The sequence below is a fragment of the Podarcis muralis genome, chromosome 7 (genome assembly GCF_964188315.1).
Source record: "Podarcis muralis chromosome 7, rPodMur119.hap1.1, whole genome shotgun sequence".
In the NCBI taxonomy this organism is placed as follows: domain Eukaryota; kingdom Metazoa; phylum Chordata; class Lepidosauria; order Squamata; family Lacertidae; genus Podarcis; species Podarcis muralis.
The window spans coordinates 35,821,770-35,839,128 of NC_135661.1; the positions used below are offsets into that span (position 1 = coordinate 35,821,770).

General features: G+C 37.3%; 1 protein-coding gene across 13 annotated transcripts in view; it reads right to left on the reverse strand.

Annotated features, from left to right (window-relative positions):
- Positions 1-17,359, reverse strand: part of CHD9 (chromodomain helicase DNA binding protein 9) — a 72,706-nt gene that overhangs the window by 42,639 nt on the left and 12,708 nt on the right. For 8 of the 13 annotated variants that reach the window (XM_028740166.2, XM_028740163.2, XM_028740167.2 and 5 more), the window contains 2 exons: positions 13,452-15,045; positions 391-728 (listed from right to left, as the gene is read on the reverse strand). In XM_028740166.2, coding sequence (XP_028595999.2) covers positions 391-728; positions 13,452-14,882 — 1,769 coding nt within the window. In that variant the 5' untranslated portion in view covers positions 14,883-15,045. Of the gene's footprint in view, positions 1-390; positions 729-2,117; positions 2,140-2,355; positions 2,616-2,713; positions 3,097-13,451; positions 15,046-17,359 lie in introns of those variants that run through there. The other 5 variants (XM_028740169.2, XM_028740170.2, XM_028740172.2 and 2 more) reach the window with 5 other exon arrangements.

A 17,359-nucleotide genomic window follows, 5' to 3' on the forward strand; every position in this document is an offset into this window, starting at 1 on the left:
TTATCTCTCATATTAAGGATAAGGACTGGAACTGGACTAAAAATCATCAGCAGATATGCCACCTACATTTAGCAGTTCCAACACTTTCTGCAGTAGCTTAAGAGTTCCTGGGGCATTTTGCTTTCATGCACTGATATACAACGACCCAGGAAAAACTAGACTCTCACAAGAAGTTTTTTTTTTTTTAAAAAAAATTAGAACTTAACTACTTCCTCAACCCTTGTAAAAAAAAAATCCTCTCTGTGCTATCTCAACTCTTTCAAATACCCCCAGGTTGCAATATTAGGCATGTTTTATTGTATATAAGCCCTGCTGAAATCAAGTTCCACATAAACGTTGGCTATGGTTGGGATGCTAAACTGCCAGACAACAGAATGTTAGCCCACTTACCCAATTTTTGCTCTCTCTTTAGTTTTGGATGAAGAGCCAGTTTTGGGTTTTTTGCTTTCTTTGTCTTTTGGTTTTGATTTAACTTTCCTGCCCTTCTTTTCCTCTCTTCCTTCTGCTGAAACACTTGGGAAGTTTTCTGGACTCATTACTCGTGGAATGTTTCGCTCCCCTCTCTCTTTTGCTTTTGCTATTGCCTCCGATATTATGCGATTAGCTTTCTCCTGCTTACTTTCAGATTCCACCTTTTTTTTCTGTTTTTTCTCAGACATAGATTTCACCTGGGTATTCTGCAACTTAGCATATGTCCCAGAACCATCTGTTTTCTTGGAGGAAGGAGGCTGCAAGAAAAAAATATATATACGTTATTCATCTAAAACAAATGTGTTGTCTTATACTGTACATTTGCAGTGCAGGCTTATACATGTTTACACAGGAGATAGTCCCAGGTGCTTATTCCATAGTCTAACTGCAGTCATGCAGCACAATCCTACACATGTATACTTAAAATAAGATCTACTGTGTTCTTTAAGGCTTACTGATAGGTATGCTGCAGATTGAAGCCCTAATCACATATAATATAGTTTGATAATTCATGCAAATGCAATAAAAATAAAACATTTTAATTCTATCATAAAATCATACAAAGTCAGTATAAAAACACCATCTGTTAAAGCTATAGTATTCTTGAGTGGGTACGGGGGGGGGGGGGAGCTATCCAACTTTTTATCTGCATTCTTTGTCACAGCCAATATTTAGAAAAATCGAGGGGATACTGTAGCTTTAAGTTATAGTAAAATTACTACATTACTATGTATTAGACCAGGTCTTTGCATGTGCAATAAAAGGGGGCTTGCGAAACAGACATCTAAATGTTAAACTCAAAGAAGTATGCTAAGCTTTTTCTCTCATTTTAATAGAGCTGGCAGCTGTACTATAGAAAAGTAAAAGGTAAAAATGGTGCAGTTTGAAGTTATAAATCTTTAAAAATTGTAACTTCTAAATTCTAAAAACTTTTGTTTAGTGTGAAAATTCTCTATCTATAAGATTTTCATAGGCTGAATTGTTCACAACCTTGTAAAAATAAAGGGGGGTGTCCATTAAATTAGCATCTGTGCTTGGGGAGGGTCCAGTTTACAGTTTTCATGCACTGATGAGGGTGGGCCATAATACAACTCCTGTTCCAACTGCATTTATTCACATTCTCCATTTTACTGTTTACCTTCTTTTTTACTTCCATATTTTCTGCGCTATCTCACTTCAGTTGAAAATTAATCTACATTAACAACCTACTCACCCTTCACCAGTGTGAATAAAAATATAAACATAATTTAAAAGAATTTTCATCAGTTACAGTTACCAATTTTTTGTGACCATTTAAGTTGTATTTTAAATGTAATAAAACAGTTTATTTATGGCACACTGATTTAAAAAATATTCAGGATAAGCCAAATAGTTCTATACAACTCCCATGTAAAAAGAATGTTTATACATAAAAAATACTGTTTTACGAATCTTGAATGTCTAGCCAGATACAGAAACCACATACTGATGAAGAAAAAGCAAATTTATAAAAACTTACATAACATAAAAGTTAACGTCATAGCAAAATCTGTACATAATACAATGTTCAACATTCAGATGCAATATATTTAAGCCGAATTAGCTTTCACAGGTAAACTAGGCATATAATGCTAAAACAATTTCAGTCGATTAGTTATAAAAAATACCCTTTGTTTAGAAATTCATGTAGAACTGATCACAGGAAACAGTTAAACAGCTCCTTTGTTTGGTTGTTGTTTCTAAATGTACGCACACTGAAATTCCTGTTTCTAGCACAAATAATTATAGCAGCCTCTCGAAGATCTGACGGAGGATAGCTTTTAAAAAAAACAAACGTTAGGAATGGAAAGAATTTCCTATCCAAACAGACAAAAAAAGCAGATAACAATTCTGCTATGTTCTCACCCATAAATGTGCCTCTGACTACAGCATAGGGGAAAGCCAGGAATTTCCAAACACATTTTCAGGCCAGATCCAGTTCGCTTTACTGGATACATTTTTCTATACGTGCCTCATCAAAGCTTAACAGCAGTGCTGCAGCACGAAGAAGAAAGCAGGGTTTATGATAGCTAAGTAAAATGCCACCTCAAGGCCTGCAGGCTACAACAAATCACCAAGACTCGAGAAAACAGCAACAAGCTCAAGATGGCGATGCAGCACGACTCCCGCAGCAGCAGCCAGTAATAAGGAAGGTTATTCAATCCCATTAGCCTTTTAGCCCAAAGAACCCCTCCTCCTCCCACTCATTCAAGCTTTCACTTACCCTTCCTCTTGGCCTCTTCACTGAAGACATTTTTGGCATTAGACAAAGGCTTGCCCTCTGATTTTTCACCACCCGAGGTAGTGCTCAAGAGAAAAGCATTGAAAGAAGATTGCTAAATGGCCTATTTAGTAAGCCGAAAGCCAGGATAGACACAACCTTCCACAAATACACATTGTGAATTATCAACATATTCCTTCCTTGACAAGCAAGAGTCCTCTGTTTATCTACCGTATGAGAAACCCTCAACCTCCATGGAACGGCAGAATTTCAACAATAGCTGTAAGCGGATAGCCAGATTCCAACAAAACACAGAAAGAAATGAATGCACAAAGCATCAAAATGCATCAGCATGAATATTAGAGATGTCGTTAAAAATACTGACTCCTTCTGCGGAAGTAGGCCAGCAGATGGTGCTACCAGTTATTATTCCATTAGACTCTGTAATTTAACCCTCAATAGACTGTTCTTCCCTACATGTGGTACAGTAGTTAACTCTTACTCTTCCAGCTGCTACAGTAGTTGAAAAGAATACCTATGTATTCCACATCACACGCAAGTAACACACCGAAATCTGACATCCATTTCAAAGCATCCCTCCTACAGCTTTATAATACTAGGTCCACAGAGCAAAAATATTTGAAGTCCAGAAGCACAAGGACCATATAAGATATTTACTGTTACAAAATGACATGCATCATTTTTTTCCACATGAACACTTGATATTTTAGCAGGACAGTACAGAGGTGTTTTTGCGGAAGCTATTTTGAGCCATGCCTGCTTTATATTCCTTTAATCTCCTTCCCTTTCTGTAATGTATCTATTTGGACAGAACAGGTAGGTAAGACCTTACTGATCAAAATTCATACTACTTACATATTTTTGAGGTCCACACCACAAAAGTAATATTGTTAATAATAATAATAATAATAATAATAATAATAATAATAATTCTGTAATACAGTTGCAGAAGGAAGAGGAGGCCAGCCTTAAATATTATAAAGAGAGGAAATGGTCAAAACCCATGAAATGGGAAACAGACTGAAAATAAAAGTTTAAGAAGTATTAATCTTTATAAAAGTCAAAGTTATTTATACACAGCTTTATTCAATCTGATGAAAACTGTATCTGTTTTGAAAATGTGCACCATATCATTCACAGAAGGAATATACTTCACAGCTGACTTGTAGAAAATGATTAGATACCAAGGCCACACAGAATTTGTGGTCCCCGAGTGGGAAGTGAGCTAGGTTTGCCTATCCCTGGAGACCTATAGATCTAATTGTTTCCCAAAATTCTGAGAGATTTAATAAACTTCTGTGCAGTTGGCCTTACTCGCCTCTGCAATGAAGACTGACCTTGGGCATAAATACAGCAGCATCACGCATTTTCTCCAGAGCTGCATGCCTTGATTTATTGGGCGACAGAAAGAGCTAAGAGAGCAGGGGAGACGACTTAAGTGTGCATGGCAGAAGATTGTCCCAGAATGCTGAAGAAATGTGTCCAGTGAAATAAATGGATTGGAAAATACCTAACCCTACTCATGGGTCACGCACCTAAAGATCACAACCAGATGTCAAGGTGCTACACACAATAATGAGTCTGAAAAATAGTTTTAATATACTAATAATCATTTGAATTTGGATCCTACAATTCAGTCTTTGAGCTGGTGTCTCAAGCAGGTACTTGCTGAAAATAATGTATGGGTGAGGATGTTTTTTCTTATATATATATTTTCTACACATTTTTGTACCTTTTATTTTTATCCATCACTTTATTACTTTATAATTGAAACCTTTTCAATAAAATATTAATACAAATGGTTTTGAAAATGATGCCACTGTAGTTTCTAGCTTGGCCATGGGACAGAGATTGCTTTAGTAGTCTTGGTTGATGATCTTCATTTGAAGGTCAAAAGGAAATTTTCCTGCAGATTCTTTTGGATCTATCAGTACAGGTTAAAACACCAATGGAATTAAGCAGGTATTAAGGGTACTTTCTTATGGCTCCAACTTTCTCTACTGTTTCATATCTATATTAAATGATGAGAACTAGATGCTGTTATATTTTTTATCAATGTTCTATTGTATTTTTTCTGTGTTGTATGATTGCAAATTATGTTTAATAGGCTATTTTAGGACTACAAGTTGCTTCAGAAAGATCATGCTTTAATTGGAAAGTAGACTATATAAAATGTTCATGTTCCAAAACAGTACTGTTCAATGAACTTGTGGTTTATCTGCTACTCAAATTTGATTTACTGATTTGGACATTTATATCCTGCTTTTCTGTGACAAAAGCAAAGTTGGTGCTGTTCACAAAAAAGGAACCAAGCTTTTAAAATTATTTTATTGGCCTTCTATTATTTGGTCTGCTACTCTCTTTAAAGAAGTTTTTTCATGGTTTATCCCTCCCCGTTTGTTCTGTTTTCAGTATTGACACTAGACATCTTTAGCACTTCTTCAGAACTACAAAGGCAAGATTGAAATGCAATAAATAACAGAAGTATGGGGTCCAGATCAAGGGAAGTAATAGTACTGCTCTATTCTGCCTTGGTCAGACCACACCTGGAATACTGTGTCCAGTTCTGGGAGCCACAATTTAAGAAGGATGTTGACAAGCTGGAACATATGCATAGGAAGGCAACTAGGATGATCAAGGGTCTAGAAGTCAAGCCTTATGAGGAATTGTTGAAGGAGCTAGGTATGTTTAGCCTGGAAAAGAGGAGACTGAGAGGAGATATGATAGCCATCTTCAAACATCTAAAGGGCTGTCAGATGGAAGATGGAGCAAGCTTGTTTTCTCCTGCTCTGGAAGGTAGGACTCAAACCAATGGTTTCAAGTTACAAGAAAGGAGATTCCAACTAAACATACAGAAAAACTTTCTGACAGTAAGAGCTTTTTGATAGTGGAACCGTCTCCCTCAGGAGGCTGTGGACTCTCCTACCTTGGAGGTTTTTAAGCAGAGGTTGGATGGCCATCCGTCATGGGTGCTTTAGCTGATATTCCTGCATTGCAGGGGGTTAGACTAGATGACCCTGGGGTCCCTTCCAATTCTAAGATTCTATGATATAATTTGAACACCAGATAGGGGAACCCATATAGGAGAGGGCTGCTGCCTCATATCCTGCCTGTGTATTTCCTGCATGCACCAGGATGGACACAGTTCTTACATTATTATCAAGATTTGCCTTCAGAGGTCCTCAGTGGGAGCTCTTTCTTTCATAATGGGCCAAGTGACTTCCAGCAACTCAGCCTCACTCCCTTGCCTCAGAGGTGCTCAGTAAGAGCTGTTGCATGTGAACTGCTAACTTCCAGCAGGCTTCAACATTCACTGAGTAAGATCTGGCTGCTCAGACTCACTAACCTCAGAGGTCCTAAGTGGACATCCTCAGACACCAGAGAAGACCAAGAATGAGGACAAAAAAAACCTGGCATAATTTATTATCTGTGCAAATCTTTTTGAATGTAATTGTATTTTGCAAATATTTTTAAGCACCTTTGTGTGTCTTTTAGGACTACATAGTAGAATAAAAGTATCAAACAAATAAATATTATGAAGCCACAAGTAGGGTAAATATGAAATATTCTGATTTCCAGCATTATTACCACATCTACAAGTGGTGACCTCAGTTCTGGAAAAAAGTTTTGGAATGAGGAGGAAAAACAAAAAAACAAATCTGGAACGATGTGGTCCTGCAGTCTAGGAACCCTTTCTCTTTCTCTAGCATTCTCCCTGGGGAATCAGATACCCATGGATCTAAAGCACACCCTTGACTTACAAGTGGATGCTGTATTCAAAAACAATTTTTACCATATTTATTTATTATATATATTTATTAAATTTATATCCTGCCCTTCCTCCCACAGGCAAACCTAATAAGAAGGCTATACAGTGGTACCTCTGGTTATGAACTTAATTCGTTCCGGAGGTCCGTTCTTAAGCTGAAACTGTTCTTATCCTGAGGTGCACTTTCGCTAATGGGACCTCCTGCTGCGTGCATGCCTCTGGCGCGCGATTCTCATTCACATCCTTGGGCAAAGTTCGCAACCAGGAGCAGCTACTTCCGGGTTAGCAGAGCTTGTAACCTGAAGCGTTCGTAACCAGAGGTACCACTGGACACTTATCTGAAGAATAGATTTCATTCACTGCCAATGCTTTTGTTACTACTAAGTTAATGTAAAAGTGTGCAAAAACACAGCTGCCCATCTTTTAACTGGAATCGTATGCCAGATAGGCAAACTTATAGCTAATGGCACTGACTTCCAACTACCTTCCTGGTACAATAAAAACTTGGGCTTAAACCTGGTATATCTTCACTACATCTTCTCACAATTGAGCCTATCTACCTATAAGATTGTGGAAGAGAGCCTGATCCAATCTCCTACTAGCTGGGAACTTAAATGGGTTGATTCCAATTCCTTGTAACACATGAAAGTGAACTCATTTTTGTATATGCAAGTTTTTAACTAAATGTTGCTAGATTCTGACTGGTTAGATGTGTTTTTATTATTTTAAAATAATAAACTATTTTTATTTTTTTCTCTTGTAATTGTTGGAAGATGCTGTAGTTTCAAGAAGTGTAGGCTACATATAATTAAACAAATGGAGTCCCACAATATAAGCAACTATCAGTATAAATTTCAAATGCTAAACTATATTTTTATATGGTATAAACAATACAAGGAGAAGATTAAGGTTTAGTTTCAATCCAAATCTATACAGAACTTCATAGTCAGTATAGAGCTCATATAACAAGGAGTTCCCCACAAACTTTACAGTTAGAGGATGCTCTCCACAAAAGGATTATGAGGATGAAGCATTATTAGACCACTGAAGTGAATAGGAAAACCTCATGCAGAACTCCCAGCGTGCATCAAAGCTCTCACATTCATGCCATAACAGCTGTACTAGTGCATGTAATTGCTTAAAACACTGGATGGATTTCCTCACTGCATATCTTTCACATTTTTTGTTTGCTGTTGTTCTTATCTTTACTATGTACTTTGTGGTTTTTATTTTGTAATTTTATGTTGTGAACTGCCCTGGGAGCTAAGGATGAAGGGCGGTATACAAATTTAATAAATGAAATCATCATCATCATCACTCATTTTCCAGGATACTGGAAATTTAATTTAATTTAAACTTGTATATTGTTAAAATAAAAAAATCTACCAGCAAATATCTTGATTATCCCACCTATACTCAAAATATGGAGTTTATATTATTTCACAGCTTTATCGATAAATTTGCAATATAATTAAACACATGCAGTGCAATCACAAGTCTCTGTACTCAGAAGCAAATCCTACTTAATTTAATGAGACTTAATCCTTTATGAGTGTATTTTGGATTGTGGTCATAATATAAAGCTTTGTTTTTCCTCTTATTGGCTCTGTTAAATTCATTTTGGAAGAAACATTAAGTCATATATGTATGTTATATACTAGATACAAGTAGTTATTTAGTTTTCCCTCTGCAGACCAATTGAACATTGCTGGGGTCTTGGACCACTTATTTTATGTTTGAAAACCAGAGCACATATGATAAAATAAGTGATATTTTATAAACCGCAATCTGGCCTCTCTAATGTGATGGATGTGCCTGTTTTTGTAACCACAAATTTATTAAAAATTGAATGTTAAATTTACTTTGCCCTCAAGTCAAATTTGGCATTCAACCTGCTTCTGCATTTGGACTTGAGAGCAGCAAGAGGTGAAAATCTCAGTTCACATCAGCACCATATTATGAAAATTACAGGCTCTAAACCAGGGCCTTGTTAGCATGCTTGTTAATCTGGGCTTGATCAAAAGAGCCTTGATATTGCCAGAAGAAGAAAAAAATCAATTTTAGGGTCAAGTGCAGAAATTGAGTTTGTTCCACCTTTCAACAAACCACGGTTTGAAAACTTCTGTTATATTCCTTCACATAACATAAGCTATGCATTTTGGAACACTTCAGTAAGTTTCACTTCTCAGGAATATTAACAGGAAGAAAGAACAAGAATCAGTTCTACTTTCCTAAGTAAGAGACATGTGATTGTGAGTTGGTTGAATAAACTGGATTTTTTGTTGTTGAAACGAGCTACAGTGAACCTTGAGCTTGTGTATTCCCCTCTCTCTTCTATTGCTCCAACATATCCTGAGGATATTGGAAGCTTTTACATTTATTCCCCCCCCCCCCAATTATTTTCAGCTTGTCATTGATGAACTGTGATTAATCTTAACTTTGGTTTGTTTCTAACAAATCAACTTCAAACCATGGGTTATAAAGGTGATTTAGATGAAAGGAGACCAAAACACAGGTGAGCCTAAGACTCATTGTGGCTTGTTCCCATTACAGTAAACCATGATTTATCATGATCCCCAAAATGAGAGCTATAGGTACTGAAATTTATTTTACAGCTGTTTCTAACTATTATTTTTTACTGGATTATTTTAAATCTTAAACTTTGCAAAAGATCTGAGTACAGTGTTTAATATCTTCCAGTTCCAGAGAAATTAAACATACAGTTTAGTTTGGCTTTGATCCTACCCACATCCTCCTTATATACTGGAGTGATCCACAAATTCCAGCCTCCCCTCCCCTTCCTGGAATCCACTTCCTGTTTGTACTCTGCTTTGAGTATGCATGTAGGAGGCCAATAGGACGAAAGCTACTGTTAACAACTCTGCTTTCTGTTACTTAGTTTCCTGGCAGAGTGCTAGGCAGCCTGTGCAGTGCAGTACACCAAGTAATAGCTAGGATCGTATTTCACGGCTGGCAGTCATTCCATGCAAATCCAGGACACGGAGGACTCATACTAACAAAGAATTGACAAGAAAGACAACAAACAACCACCAAGGTCTAACTTGTGACTTTAGAAACATTATATTAATAAAAATGGATAAAACATTTTTGTAATATACTTACAATGTAAAAGCTGACCTGACAACTTAGAAATTTGTCCATACCCCGTGTACCAAAAAAGTTTGTAAAGAACATTAATAGGAAGAATTTGTATCTGCTTGCTTTTAAGTATGTTACATTATTATATGCAGGATTTAATTTGTGCAGGCCAAAATTTAAAGCAACAAATAAAAAAATGGGCAACAGTACATGGTGTCATGGAGTAATTTTATTATTTTGAATAATAAAAGAGGACGAATTAAATGTCACTGATTTCTTAACATATTTAGCAAATGTTATCTCCCTCTCTGCACTGATATTAATGAGAAAAATTAGGTGTTGACATTTTAGGTGCCGCTTATGAAAAACTGTAGGCTTTTTTGAAACTTGCACCTGCATTTATAACTTTCAAAATATTGTTAGCAATTTCTGACTTTTAACTGACACCTATTAACCATCGTAGCACCCATCAACCTTCTTCATAAGGTCTCATTTACATATCCATGTCATTTTGTAGCATCCATAGATGCATCCACATAACTGGAAATTTATCTTGCTTAATTTTTCATCAGAGCTTAATAACATAAGCCAACGTCTAAAAGCACCAAGTCAGTAATATTTCAAGCAATGTCAATGTTACCACATTTTCATTTCTCATGCTAAAATTTGCTTCACTAGCAGCCTTCACCAGCTTTAGCTTTGCATTTTAGAACTAGCTTGGTAGTCATAGCTGAAAAGAAATAGCATACAGGTGAGTGCACAGAATTCCATGCAAGTGAATGAAATGCTTCATCTCTCTTCTGCACCAAGCACAGAAACCAAAAGGCCTACTAGAGAAGGGCCTCTGAACCCAGCAGGGCTCTCCACTACTCACACTGTCATCCTCTAGCAGGAAGAGTAACTTTTTTTTTTGCAGGCTAACAGTTTATTTTCAAGGCTGATGAGGTTACTGGCAAAACACTGATTTCACCTCTCCTAATGGTATACTTCCTAACAGACATTCTAGGAACAGCAAGCTCTGCAACTCAAAACTTCTAAAATAACCACTCACCTGGTCAGCACTGACAATTAAGAATTACATCCAGGGAAGCTTTTGGAAGAGTTGCTTTTTCTTGTCTTTCGGGTAAAACATAAGCAAATGTAGATAGAGTGGTACCTCTGGTTACGTACTTAATTCGTTCCGGAGGTCCGTTCTTAACCTGAAACTGTTCTTAACCTGAAGCACCACTTTAGCTAATGGGGCCTCCTGCTGCTGCCACACCGCCACCACACAATTTCTGTTCTCATCCTGAAGCAAAGTTCTTAACCCAAGGTACTATTTCTGGGTTAGCGGAGTCTGTAACCTGAAGTGTCTGTAACTTGAAGTACCACTGTATGTATGTGCAGGTGGGAAAGTAAAACTATTTAGGATGCAAGCAACTAAATCATGGGTTTAACTCAGGTGCACTAACTTTTTGGGGCCTGAGGGATGCAGTGAGGATTGGCCACACCTAAACTGCCACATGCCACACACACAACAATCCACATGCTCAGCAGAGAAGGGGGATGGATGAGCAGTCTGCAAACATGCAAGCAAGCAGTCAGAACGAGGGTGGGGGATTGTTTCAGTAGACACATACTCATTCAGCATTTTTCTTTCTCAGGGCAGCACTGGTAGTGGAGGATATCCTGCACCAGGATTGCCCTGACGACGATAAAATACACTATCGTTCAGCTCAGCTGGTTTCATTCAGCCCTTATCACAAATCTCAATGTTACTTTGAGATGCTTGCTTCATTTGGCTCCCACTGAGGTCTTCTGAAAAGATGATACCTGATGATTGTCCCTAAGAGCAGATGCTTCAGCTGCACTCTAGATATTATCTTTTTAATAATACAGGTAACTTGCAACTTACACACATTTACTCATGTGGATTCAGCTATACATACTTGGCTATAAAAAAACCCCCAACACATTTTAAAAGGGGGCAGGCATCCAGGGAAAAAGACTTTGCCAATCCCACCTGCCATTGAACACAATCTGTTTTGACTATATGAAATTTGGTTTACGCGCTATCCCCAGAACATAATCAGCAAAACACAGTTCACCTGACATTAGCAGAAAGTTTACCAGTATATGGAAGTGCAAAATATCAGCAAGGTCAAACAGCTTGGGGATGCAGTTTTGGGACAAAAACAGCCAGGGAATGGAATGGACACAGCAGGAGCCATCTGGTAAGTGCAAAGAGAGTTAAACATGAAGGTCAAGAACTTGAGGCCAGGTTACCCAAGGGATGGCCTCGTCCCATATATCCCTGCCCAGACAATGCACTCTTCAGAAGGGGCATGGTTGAGAATTCTGCATGCCCCAGATGTTCACTTCACCCCAAACTGGGCTTTTTGTGTTACAACTCTAGCCCTCTAGAATCAATTACCAGCTGAAATTAGGCAGGCGTCTTAAGTCTCGATGCTTAGCTGGCTACTAAAAATGGTCAGTGGCTTCAGGGTGTGATGTGGTTTACAAATTTGTAAATGAAAATAAATGGCCTGTGAGTTAGGCACCCTTGCTTAAATTGAAGATTAGGATGGCCAACATAATAATTAGTGTTTGACATATCACTTCAGTTCATACAAATGATTATCTTGTCACCCATTGTGCAGAATTTTGAAAGCTCGGTGATCTCATATTTAGGGCTCATGAGCAATATCATTTATGTTCCCTAGACATTCTACCATATTAATCATTGTGACCTTAAAGACTTCATGATTTGACAGCATCAAGTACCTCTGCCATCTAACTGTTATGTAGTTAACTACTGCTAAGCAACACCTGCCTTTTGAAGAAAAGAAAGATGCATTCTCCTAGATTCATGCTATGCTTAACACATGAGAAAAAAAAGTATTTTACAGCCCAAAAGGAAATAGACAAATGAAATATAAAGAATATATTACACTAGTATTTGGTCATGCCAAAATGTCAAAAAGAATACTCTCTTGGAAAAATTATGCTCAAATAGCAGTCACTATTAATAACAGATTTGAAATCAAAGGGATGTTTTATGCTCACTACTATAAATTACACCATAATTTGCTCCAAAATGTTTTCAAAGTAAATACTAGGTTCTCATAATAAAATATTAAAATCCACAGCCACCTACATAAATAGAAAAAACAGAATCCAGTATTTCCATCAATATTATATATTGCTAATATTTGTTACATTTTTTATTATATATATGTATGTATGTATATATGTGTGTGTGTGTGTGTGTGTGTATATTCAATTCTGCTTATTAATTTAAACAATAATAGTTATATATACAACTCTTCATGGCAACAATATTCAAAGCTAGATCATACCTCTATGTGTTATTAAAAAGACCATAAAGGTGTTTTATAACTTCAATTAATTTGAGATGGGGGAGAAAAAACAAAGCAAGCAGCATTCTTGTATTTTTTTTCCTTCCAGTTTATACCACAAAACTCAACAGTTGGCAGTAACGAAAGCAAAAATAACAGTCTGCCAAGTCGTACAGAAACAAACTGAAATGTGTATTCAATTTTGGAAGATATGGCAGAATGCTGTATTTTCTGAGATGGAAGACACTGTAAAGTGAAGTGTGCAAAAGGCATTTAGAGCTAAGATTTAAATGCTATTTAGTATTCCATCTCAAACAGCCGAAAGTTATAAAAACCTCTCCAAACCGCCCCCCTTTTTAAACAGGATCCTCTACTTCAGGATAGTTCTTCTTACTAATGGATTATGGTTCTGCCTCCTTATATTGGTTGAACTACTAACTACTTTTGACTAATAGCAAGGTAAAAATGAACTAGCTATAGCAAAATATAACCCTCCCAGAAAAGCATTACCTACCTGCCCTTGAGCATTTACACGTTTTCGCTCTTGCAGGTGTTGATTAGAACTAGGAGGATACCAGGGATGATTGAAATTTTGAGTCTGAGTCCGGACAAGGTGGGAGGGCTCTGTCACTTGTGGGGTAACATGGTGTTCTAGGTGGTGTTCTAACTCATTACTTGAGCTGTCCTGCACAAATGTAGATTCACTGAACTGGGGAAGGAGATCTTCCTGAAGGAGAGTTTCTGGATCCAGTTCCGTAAATGATTCAGCTTGAGATTCGACTTGATGAAGCAAGTTCTCATCCAAAGACGAAAAACCATTGCCTTCTATAGGATCACTGAAATAGCTCAGCTGAGGACCAGAGCCAGCAGGGGCAGAAAAATTAATGTTCACTGCAGACAGTTTTGAACCATTGAAGCTGCCCCGAGGATGTGCTGAATGCAACACATGGAAATTATTTGAATTTAAAGATGGACTTGAGTTAAGGAGGTTATCTGTATTTTCTTGCTTGGTCCCTATCTGAGGAGCAAAGGCATCACTCTCTGGAAAATCAGATAGAGAATGAGTTTGTTGACTAACAGAAAGAGCTGTCGAAGACTGTAGAAGACTGGTAGGAGAGACATGGTTACTAGAGTAGGAATAAGGAGGTGAAAACTGTGTATTAACAGAGCATGGAGTTATAGTAGGAGAGTGTCCATCAAAGTTTCCGTCTTGAGTCCCACAAAAGTGAGGTGAGCTACTTGCAGTCTGAGAAAATGACTGCACAGAGATAGACTGTTGTGAGTCTGAAAGAGTAGCACCTTGAGGTGCATGAGAAACACTGGTTCTATGTGAAACAGACGCATTAACCTCCATGAAGTTTTCTGACTGACTTTGAGTGTCCTCTTCTGCATTGATGCCATTTCTGTTTTGCTGCGACTGCAATGAGGCACACGGATGGTGCTGTTCGCTGGCCTGAAATAAGGCAAAGTCATGGTGTGCTACAAAGCTTTTGTTCTGCTGCATAGATTGTGAACGACCTTGGTGAAAAGGGGATCCATTCTGATTTGAAACACTGCTAGAAGTTTGGTGTCCCCACATTGGGCTTCCATCTGCCACATCAGGAAACATCCCATTGGTTTGGCTTTGGGGATGGATGGGTGAGCAATTAAACTCAGAGTGTGGTGATAAAACATTTTCAGCTGGGCTGCTGAAGGACTGGTTTACTTGAAGTTTCAATGAATCATACTGATTTAGCTGCCCAAATTCATTTATCTTTTGTTGAGTTTGCGTTTCCTGCACATGGTTTAACGAGTCGATGTGTAAAGGTTCAAACTCTGCACCCAAGTTCAATTCATCAACAAGTGAAACAGGTCCAGTTTGTACAAAAGCATCATCAGACAAACTTTCTAAGGTATCACTAAAGAGGTTGGCATCATCAAAAAAGTCCATCATAGGATCTGTCATCTTGATATATCTGTGCTAGTTTGACACTACTCCAAATGGAGTCAGCTAGCCTTTCGGCAGCACACAGCAACAGAGAATTTGCAGTGGTCAACACCTTATCTAAGCCATGTCCACATCCATTAGCACATTTGAAGAAATAATGTCTTGAAGTGTTTAAAATACCCTAGGCAAGAGGGGGAAAAAAGCAATTAAGCGGTTACTTTAAAATGTTAATGTATGGGGCTGTATTTTAAATTACCACCGCCCCCCAAATCATGTTTTGTCTCCTGTCATGTGACACTTAAAATACAGAAATGTTGTTGCAGATGGACTGATGTGAACCCAAATTTCCAACTTTCTGATATATTTCCTGAATATGCATGCCACTAATCAATTGCTATAACAATACATATGTTTGCATTAGACATGTAACCTTTTTACTATATAGGAACACAAGCTGAAATCTGAGGTCATGCCTTTTACACAGAAATCTTATCTGCTTAGGGGAGCAGTTATTAAGGAGTTCTAGTCACCTCCATATACAAAAGCGAAGACAAAAGCAGGATAACTTAATCTTCAGTTAAATGCCCAGAACATTTCAGAAGGAAGGGTTTGTAGATACTGGGAAAACCTGTGTTTGTCCATGATACTGAAAGTAACTATCTGGTTGAAAGAGTGTAACTACTCATTGTATGCATAATAATACATGCAGTTAACAATCAATTGTGTCATATCTACAGCACTTGATTTCATAACATTATTTTGCCACCGCTTCATTCTTTTACATAGAAAAGGAGCCTTTAATTAAATGTTTGACAAACAATCATGGATTCAATTTTAAGAGATGGTTGTAGAGTTTGATGTTTTATTATATTTGAATAAATCTGTCAATCTTTAAAAAAACTAGCTTCAAAAATATTGATTTTTATTCACCATGGTTTATTGGGACACAAACAAGTTGACAGAATGTAATGCTGTGTTATCATAAGTATCATGTAAAGGGCTTCCACAGTGATTGCAAAACAATCTTCAACCATATCAATATGGATTTTAAAATGACTGCTCTAAAATAAATGAGCTGTAAATTTCAACAATATATAATGTGAAGTATGTGGTATAGCATGATGGGAAAGAACTTAAGGTTCAAATGTTTCCTCCTAACATCACCATCCCTGCCACTCCCCCTCCTCTTTAAGTGCATTTGCAAGTAGGAGATTATAAGCTTTCTCTTCTGATTTGACTTAACCACAGTTTAGCATTAGATCAGAATTCTAACCTTTGGTTAATCTGAACTACAGTTTGTTGAAACAAGCTAGCTTTCTAAACAATGATGTCAAATTAACCATGTGGCTTGTTTGAAAAAAGTCATTGTAAACCTAGTTTTTCAGGTCTGATGAAACTACTTGTTAAGCAAAAGCTAAACCCCCAGAATCCATAATTCCTACCAGATGGGAGAAAATGTGAACCCAAGGGCTTGCCTAGGATCATTCACATCATGTTACACTATGGTTTAATATGATGTCTGAACATAGCCAGTGTCTTTCTGTTGATTTCCTCCTTGGTACATCATACTTAAAACTATAAAGTTTATTTATATTTGCAGGCTGTCCCCTCCCATTATCTCAGTAAATGTCATGACAATCCGAGCTCAGGAAGCTCATGCTACTTTTTAAAATAAGATTTATTACAGCTTCTTACTTTTTAAAAATGTGTTCTTTCAAGGAATTTGTTGATTTGTTGTCAAAAGGGCTATAACAAGTTTCTGTAAATCTATTTTATTTGCAATGATCTGAAACTTCAAGATAATGTGGATCAATACTGGATTTTAACTATTTATGTTTTTGTTTGTCAGTGACATTACTGTTATGACTCAGTTCAGTATTAGAAGGGGATTAGACAAATTCATGGATGGTAAAGTAATCAACGACTACTAGCCATGCTGGCTATGTACTACCATCACTGTTGGAGGAAGTTGCTGGAAATCATAAGGAAATAATGCTGTTCTTGCAGGCTTCCCATAGGTGTTGAGTTGGCACTGTGAAAACTTTGGTTTGATACATTTTTGTGACATTGTTTTGATCTTAAGATAAATGGAGGGTTTTTATAGTTTAATCCCTACCAAGCTGCTGAACTTTCAAGCGGTTTTACAGGGGGGGGGGGGGAATCTTCAAAATTTATCAGGTTCATCTACTCACATTTTGAGGATGTATACAATCATTTAACATAATTGTTCAATCTTCCACCTCAGGTAGAGTCATAACACATTCTACACGTTATCTAACATTTCTGCATTATAATTTATGTTGCAGCAACACAAAAACTGACTATATCAATTAATTTGGCTACCATGGTAGTTCCTACGTAAACCCACAAACTGTATCAGCATATCCATTTCATAGCTCCTGACTAAAGTAATGCCCCTTAACTTCAGTACAGTCACTTAAGGCTTTTCAGTTAACCATATGTAAAAAAGCAAATAAGCAAGTCCAAGACCATAG